The 8426-nt window shown below is 38.0% G+C and overlaps 1 protein-coding gene across 1 annotated transcript; it reads right to left on the bottom strand.

Moving 5' to 3' along the window:
• Positions 1-683: 683 nt before the first annotated feature.
• On the bottom strand, positions 684-7845 carry LOC121941204 (alpha-2-HS-glycoprotein). Its single transcript, XM_042483945.2, has 7 exons — positions 7537-7845; positions 6330-6440; positions 5707-5794; positions 4262-4428; positions 3659-3766; positions 2675-2761; positions 684-1416 (listed from the first exon to the last, which is right to left on the bottom strand). Exons 1-7 carry the CDS (start codon positions 7768-7770, stop codon positions 889-891), a joined length of 1323 nt encoding a protein of 440 aa, XP_042339879.2. The 5' UTR covers positions 7771-7845; the 3' UTR covers positions 684-888.
• Positions 7846-8426: the final 581 nt, after the last annotated feature.

Genomic DNA, 8426 nt, shown 5'->3' with positions numbered 1-8426 from the left:
AATTGAAAATAGTGCTGCATATAAGAATGTCTAATCTTTACATTAGTAAAACAACCCTTTCAGACATATTTTTTTAAAATGGTCAGCTGATCAGAAATCAAAGTAACAGTACTATAATCTTTTTAACCCCAAATACATTTTTTTATGTCTTTGAAATATGTTAGTGCTCCCTCACAACAACTTTGCACCCCCTCACAGTTCTCATAGTAATACTGTTTTCTCCAAATCTCACAAACAACACTTTGTGTTCACTCAATCTACGTTTGACCCCGAAAAATCCTTAAAAATTTGAAAAAAATATATGTATACATGCAACGTATTTTGAATGGTTAAATAATTGTACATGTAGTCTTCTGGACATTTTTCCCTTGAAACCCGCAGAGGTTTCCTCTTTTCTTTTAAACTAAATTTCAGGTCATTTTCTTGTCACCTTTTACTAATTTCTTGCGATTTGCAGGACATTTATTGCTAAGTTGCTCATTGCCCTTTTCCTTGTGTTTTGAGAGAAATCAATCTGCTCATGGTTTCAAAGGTTGAGTAGTTTGTGAAAGACATCTAAACACGGCACAAGAAAACCGATATCAATCCATGTTAAACATTCACCTGCAAACTATTATAGCTTTTTTTTTAATCACCAAAATGATAAAATAGGTGTTGTCAAATGGTTATCTCAAGTATACAAGTTCTTTAAACCAAGATTTATTCAAGTATTTTAAACCATTTACAAGTTTTGGTTACTCTGGGAGCAGTATTACAGAAGCAGCAGAGAGGTGATTTCGGGGCTAATGAGAGGAGACAGCAGTCCTCTAATTAGCACAAATTATTACAAGCCTCCAGTGACAGTGAGCTGAGCTGTTTATCAGCCCACGTCCCCACTGGCTGCACCAGTTAAACTGTGGTGTATCGAGAAGGACCAGGACAGGAGCGGAAAGGAGAGGACCCGTTGGGGAAATCAGACAGGAAGATGGGGTTGTGAGAGGGTGAGGTCTCCATCAGGGCCTGCCGTTTCTTGCGGTCAGGCCTCTTGTAGTGGAAGTCAAAGGGTGGTCTCAGCGCTATGGGGCCTCCTATCTCTTCAGAAGATGAAGCAAAAGGTCCGGCACCTGGTGGTGACTGCTGCTGGTTTATTAGATCTTCAGCCGACTCACTGGAAGATGAGGAGAGAGGAATCGAGGGGTTAACAACAACAGGGGGGTCAAAAGGCAAAGGGTCAAAGGGTGTAGGGTCAAACGGTGCAGGGAGAATGGGCGTGGGGTCAAATGGCGCTGGTTGAACAGCAGGGGGTGCTGTGGGGTCAGAAGGAACAGGCAGCGGATCATTTCCGGGGTCATCGATGAGAGGAGGAAAGGTTGGGATCACGGGGTCTATGGGGAGGTCGTGACCTTGGGGCTGCACTGGTCTGAGGATGTCCACGTTCTGTGAAGGAAGAGACAAGATCAAAACTGATATTTTACAAACTCTCACTGAGTGCAAAAAGACTCCAAATCATGTAATATTACATTACACACCTCAGCCCTAACAAGGAGTGAGTAGACAACATAATTATAGCACAGAAACGTACAATTTTGAATCTCACAAGTAAGTTTAAACACACACAAACACAACAAGAAGATATGACGGAATAATTATACAGCCAGTGGCATTCACTCAGAAAGTTATCATTTTAAAGGTTGCTTTGGTGAAATCTGAAACAAAACAGAGCATGAAACATTTATCATATCTCGGTCGGGCAGTGGGTTATTACATTCCCGACTGCAGTGTGAAGTGACTGGCACTTCACATTATATTTTGTTAAAGTTTTTGCACTTTACTTTTTTACTGACTCACAACTGTTAATGTACAAGAATGTTCTGTCCTTTTGGGGGTGTAGACATTTTTTCCTGTTATGAGTGTTAAACCTCTTTTATCCTGTTATCTCCATAAACTGGATTTATTTCCTTTTTGTTAAGAAAGAACATGAAAGCTCTGAAAACTGTAGAAATGTTTTAGCAGCAAGCAGATGGAGGTATATTTTGAATGTTTTACCTTCTCTTCCTTTCTTCTTTATTATGGACATATTTATTATGGATATTTTATGGAATAAAATTAATGTCATCAATATTTTGAGCTTGTAATAACATATTCACAAATGATTTTCTCAGAAATTTAGGTTTATGGATGTGTAAAAAGGTTTTTTAGCTGTAGAAATATTTTTTGTATATGTAATTAATATATCTACACAAATATTTTCAACAGTGAGGCATCACAAAGTCTCAAAGAAAGACATATACATTTTCCTATCTGTGTATATTGCACTGAAGTTATTAGCTACAAGCAAACAAGTACAAATTCTGACCTTTTTCTATCTTAGTGCACATTTTTTTTCAGACATACAAAAAAACATTTTACAAATACAAATTGACAAACTTAAATTTGTGAGAAAATTATTTCTGAATATAATTTCACAGGCTCAAAATTTAATGAACCTCATTTGATTGGATAGTATTAGTTGTAACTTTTTATTTGTTGGCAGTAAAAAAAATTACAGTTTGACCTGATTCACTTATGGATAACATATATACATTTTTTCTGACTGTTATGGACCAACACACCAAAGCAAATTCTTTGTCAAACAACTTGGCAATAAACCTGATTCGTATTCTGGTGATAAATAGTCCTTCACAGCTTCCTGTACCTGTGCTTTGAACATCTCACAGGACACCTGAACATCGGGATGAACATTCAAGTCTCCATGCACAGATCCCACACAGAAACCTGCAGTCTGAGACGAGGAGATAAGACATTTTATTAATTTCTAAGGTATTGGGTCATCACTAAAAAAAAAAAAAAGAAAAAAGAAAAAAGTAGCAGGATAAAGCAGGGAGAAAAAAACATATGGATAATAAAATAAATTTAAAAAGGAGGAAAGGATCTGTCACTCTTTTTTAATAAAAAAAAAATCAATTACTGCAGCCTTTTATAGTGTCAGTTTTAAAAGTACAAATTAATCCATCATGTCATCAAGTAATGCTTTCGATGATAATAAACTTTCTGGCTGATTGATGTGTATTTAAGTTTTGTGAACTTATCATTAATTAGTGTCATAACATTGTCAGATTCTCGGCTTGGAATCAGTTTTATTAAATTAATGGAGCTTTTTCAGACATGTATCCAAATCAAGATTGGAATAATGTCACTTAAGTTTTTGTGTGAATTTTCAATTGTTTAAAGGTGCAGTGTGTAGGACCTAGAAACATCTGTTGGCATAATTGTATATAATATTTATAATAACTATGTTTTCATCAGTTTATAATCACCTGAAAATAATTTTTGTTATGTTTTTGTTAACTTAGAATGAGTCATTTATATCCACGTACAGAGCAGGTCCTCTTCTACAAAGTTTGCCCTGTTGTTCTACAGTAGCTGTGAATCAAACACAAATCAAACACTGGCTCTAGATAGGACCATCTGTGTTTACACGTTCTCACAGTTTTTCTACACACTTGGCACAAGGGAGAAGTTTCAGTTGTGCAACTTCATCACAAGATGCCACTAATACTACAGAACACCTTCAAGTGTCAAAATAATTAGATTTTCCTTGTCAGATACGGTATGTTCATTGTGATAAGAAATTGTCTTATTTTAAATCTGTTGACTCTGGTCTCTCTGTGTTGAGTACCTCTGTGTCAGACTCGATTGTCAGTCGCTGGCAGCTGCCTCTCTCCGTCAGTCCCTCAGGACAGTCTTGGACTGTGTACTCCACAAAGCTGGCTTTCACTGGCACAACCTGGAATATAAAAATAATAGGGTAAAAAATTGAGAAAAGGGCAAATAACACAAAGAAACAGATAAAGGAAAATACAGAGAGGTGGTATGGTTGCTTTAATGGCATGGCTATCATCTTGGTTTAATAGCATATTTTTCTACCCAAAGGTTAACTAATTTGCAATATTCAGAGCTTTTGTCCCAAAGCAAACTATTCAGTTCCTCATTTGCTCTCCAAACAAAAGCCTGGCCAGACAGCAAAAGTGCCTTCAGTAATCCTTTGCAACATTGCCAGACACTCGTATCATTATGGTATTTGTGGAGCTGTAAAGGTACTCATCTGGCACACGGAGGCTCAAAGGTGCACTGGGCCGTCTGCTCATGCGCAGCCAGAGAATTTTCTCAAGTGTCATTTCCTAATTAACGTAACATTCAACAGATTGTTTTGTTATGATATCAGCCCCAGGCGGAGCTTTGTTTGTCCAATCAAAGTTAATAACTGTATATCCAGCCGTACCTGCTCTGCAGCTCTGGTGATCCTCTTCACCCCGAGCCGTGCACCCAGTGCGGACTGTCTCTTGTAGGACGCCAGAGTGACCTGAGCAGCAGTCGCTGCCTGTGGGCTGTCTATGGGAAGCAGGACAGGGCAGGTTGGACAGGTCTGCTGGAGCTTCTCTGGGGGATCTGCAGGAACCAGACAGAGATAATATAAATAATTTAATGGTTACATTTGTACTGAAATAACAAGTAAAAACTTATTATATGCAGAAAAAGTTAGCAGAGACAAATGAGCATTAATAAAAGCAGTAATTTTAAGTATTATGTAGAAGCTGAATTTGCAATAAAACATTACATCTCTTGTTAATGATTGGATAAAGCCCCTTTGCACCACTAGTACACCTAAAAAGGTCTTTAAACTTATAGTGGCCAGAGAATAGAATAGAATAGAATAAATATTTGCAGTTTAATTAGAGGCCAAAACAGCCAAAATAACTGCGTAGTTGTTCAGGACATTTACAGGATCTAAAAAATAAAATTTGAATCTGAGTTTGAGATTAGGGTGAAAGTAACACTCATATTTCATACCCCACAATTTTATTTGTCATTGTGCGAAATGCAAATGTGTAACAATTTATAAGGCTAATTTCTATTAAGGTGTGCCAGGAAACTGTTATTAATGTCTTAATTTATACCCATTTGTGACAAAATGTGTACACAGATGAATTTGTTTTTCAGATTTTCTTATCTTCCTCTGATGAGCCTTGTATACAGATTAGTGTTACTACGAACAAAATTTAATTGTGGAGAAATTCAGACCAGCACAAGTGACTGCAAAATCAGAGAGATGTTACATTCATTTCATAAGATACAAACCCATATAGTATGTCATGCAACACAGTATGGCAAAACCCATTCTTTCTGGTATCAAATATCCCTTTGATACCATATTGTAAAATTGATCTTGATAAGTTTAGGAGCCTTATATTAAATCTAACAATATGTTAATTAGGGATGAGCAAGTGTATCATTATCGGTATCCGTATCTGTACTTGGAATGATAGGCCTCTGTAGGCCCTGGGGCTTCAGTCCAGGTAAGCCGGTGCATTAAGGCGACCCTGCTTGCAACATGTGGAGTTTGGAACAGAAAACAGAAATGGGTATGACTTCAGCTCCAAATGGATGGGGCTAAGCAGAGGTTGTGATTTTAAGTCAGAAGTTGCTAAATTTATTGTCAGTTAGACAGCTTTTTACAGAAAAGCTTCAGAATTGAGCTTCAGATCATTTTTGATCACAAGAATAAGAGATTGAACACAGCTACCCAAATGAGAATTTTCCTTCATCACGAGTATGGACATTGGCACATTTAACTCAGATGATACTGATACGAATAAAAAAATATATTATCTGTACCAGATACTTGTTTCATCTGACCACCCACATCAACCCTAATGTTAATGTTACCTGGGACAAGATAGCATTCGTAGCTGTACAGGTAGGAGTATCCATCTGGTGTGTGGAGGATGGTGGTGTTACAGTTGCCGGAGATTTGCTGAAAAAATTAAAATAGAAATAAACCCAAGCTGTAACAATCAAAGTTGGCAACATGTGACATAAGTAAAAAAGACAAGCTGACTTTAAATGTGTTTGCGTGTGCGTGTGTATATGTGCATGCGAGTGTGTGTTCTTGTACTTCTATCTTTGTGATGACTAGAGTTTTAGACCTTCAGAATGAAGACATTCTGGAAAGTCTTTGGTCTTCTTCCTGCTTCAGTGAACTGTTTCTGGGGTATGACTTTTGGTTTTAAGATATGACTTTAAGAATTAGGTTAAGATCAGTGAAAGGGCTAAGATTTGGGGCTACGCTTCAGAAAATCTCCCTGTGCACACAAACAAAATATTACGTAGAATATATAAACCTTTGCTTGTATCCTAATCTACATCACAAATTCAAGATAAAGGTGCTTGAGTGTTTTCAAATATATATTGTCAGTTTCTGTAATTGCCCCTTTTTGCAGAGTAGGGGAGTCCTCACAAGCATAGAACAAGTTCAAACGTGTCACGTGCATGTGTGTGTTTGCCCCTACTGTTTCCATGAATGGTCTGACGTCACAGCGTTTCCATGGTTTTGAGCTGCCAATGTGACACTTGGTCTCCAGGACATCCAGGTCCAGGTAATACACATTGCCTGCTGGGCCCTGACATGCACAGTATAAACACAGGTAAGAATAACAGAGTGGATATACAAGTAATGCTGTGTATTCAGGTTTTCTAATAGTACTGTTATATGCACCAGTATTCTTGTTTAATGGAGCATCACATACATTTTGGAGCATATGAGGCTCAAATTTATGATAAGTCCTCTTTCAAGTACCTTCATTTGTTCAGTTACATCTTTAAGGATCATTTAGGTGGTGCTCTGTGTAATTCCCTATAACGCTTTGGACAATATCGATTTTAGTGATAGCACTGAGAACAAATCTCAGCAATTTGAGCAGGTGTAATGCCAGCCTTCTCAGGTCATGAAGTTGAACTGAGGCTCTTAAAACCGGATCTGTCCCAAAGCCAGGATACAATAGCCTTCAGCGGCTGACAGCATGAAGTTCATAAAGTCTGTTGTGTAAGGTTTGTCCCAGCGGTCCTGGACTGAAATGACCTGGACTTTTATTAACAGTCACTTCAGTCCTAAAGGCCTTTTTTCATGAGGCGTGAAAAGGGGGCGGCTTCTCATCTCATGACATAAAATCCTGTACATCAATTTTTATGTAACATTTATTATAAACGACATGCACTGATGGCAGTCATTCACAACAAAGTGCAAACAACAAATATTTATTGCTGTTTTCATTCCTTAGTGGTTGCACACTAATGTAATTGCTGCTATTTTTCACGTCTTTGATGTAGTCCAGTGGTTCCCAAACTAGGGTCTGGGGACAACAATAAGTCCTTGAGAAGCAGAGTTTAATTTCATTATCATTTCCCTGGAGTGAGAGTCAGCACATTGTGACAATGTAAGAGAGTGATTTCTGATTAAAAGTTTGTCTGTGCACAGTCATTTGTAACAACAAAACACAAATCTTTTAAAATGGGATCCCATAGATGTGAAGATTGGTTACGGCTGGTTAAATATCTCAGTGTGTGCCTTCCTCCTTTTCATAGCAATGTCTTGCTATTTCAGCAACAGCAGAAATAACCTCTCCAACCCTTTATTAAACATGAACAAATCACCCACTGAGAAAATATTACAACAACCCCAGGCTGCTTCTCCCAGAGGGCAATTGTTTCAGTACTGACCTGAGCATGCAGGTGGACATTTGCAATACGGTTGAGTGCAAATTTGTAGCCCTCGGTGCGATCCTCATTGATGTAAGTGATGGCCAGACGAGACAGCTTCTCCACTGCTTTGTCATTACAGGGGACGGGAGCAAGTTGGATGGGCGAAAGTGCAGAACCCTCCCCGTACACACACAGAGTGTGAATGGACAGCAGAGATAATATCAGTAATAATGTGCGGATGGATTTCTCCATGGTGGCCCAGAGTCCAGACAGGAGCCAAAAGACAGAGCTGAGTTTAAAGTGAAGTTTGTTCTGTTGTGTTTGCGTTTGGTCTCTGCAGTGACTTTTGGAATCAAAACAGGACGGAGATGTTGAAATGATGCCAAGGACAAAGTTTATCTCATGTCAGAGGGCTGATACTTGTGAATGAATGTTCCAGTAAAATAACCTGGGGAACACTCACTCCTGAAAGAAAAATAGATGGAATGACAAAACTTTCATTCATTACATACAGAGGTTTATAAACATACAAAAATAAAAGTTAAGGTTGATCTTGCATTGGATGCTCTGTTTAATCTGATGGAATGCAAGAAATGTATTTAAAACACCTAATTTAATGCAGTAGTAAAATCATTGATACAACTTCTATATAGATACAAGTTGTATCAATGATTTGACATTGAGTCATATTTTGGGGCTGTAATATGAGCATCTCACCATGAGGGGTCACTGTGAGTCTGGTGTGCTCTTCTGGAGGGAAATCTGGTAAAACAGTTGGTCCACCACACAGAACTGGGGTAATAATTCACTGATATCCAGTTAATTACTTTCAGCATTAGACTTGCTGATGTATTAGAAACTCAGAACTCTGATATTTGTTTTCTGTCTTAATTTTACAGACAAAAAGA

The sequence above is a fragment of the Plectropomus leopardus genome, chromosome 5 (genome assembly GCF_026936395.1).
Source record: "Plectropomus leopardus strain MGB_pleo_1.0 chromosome 5, ASM2693639v1, whole genome shotgun sequence".
NCBI lineage: Eukaryota > Metazoa > Chordata > Actinopteri > Perciformes > Serranidae > Plectropomus > Plectropomus leopardus.
The sequence above is the reverse complement of the archived record's forward strand: the minus strand, read 5'-3'. Positions and strand labels throughout refer to the sequence as shown.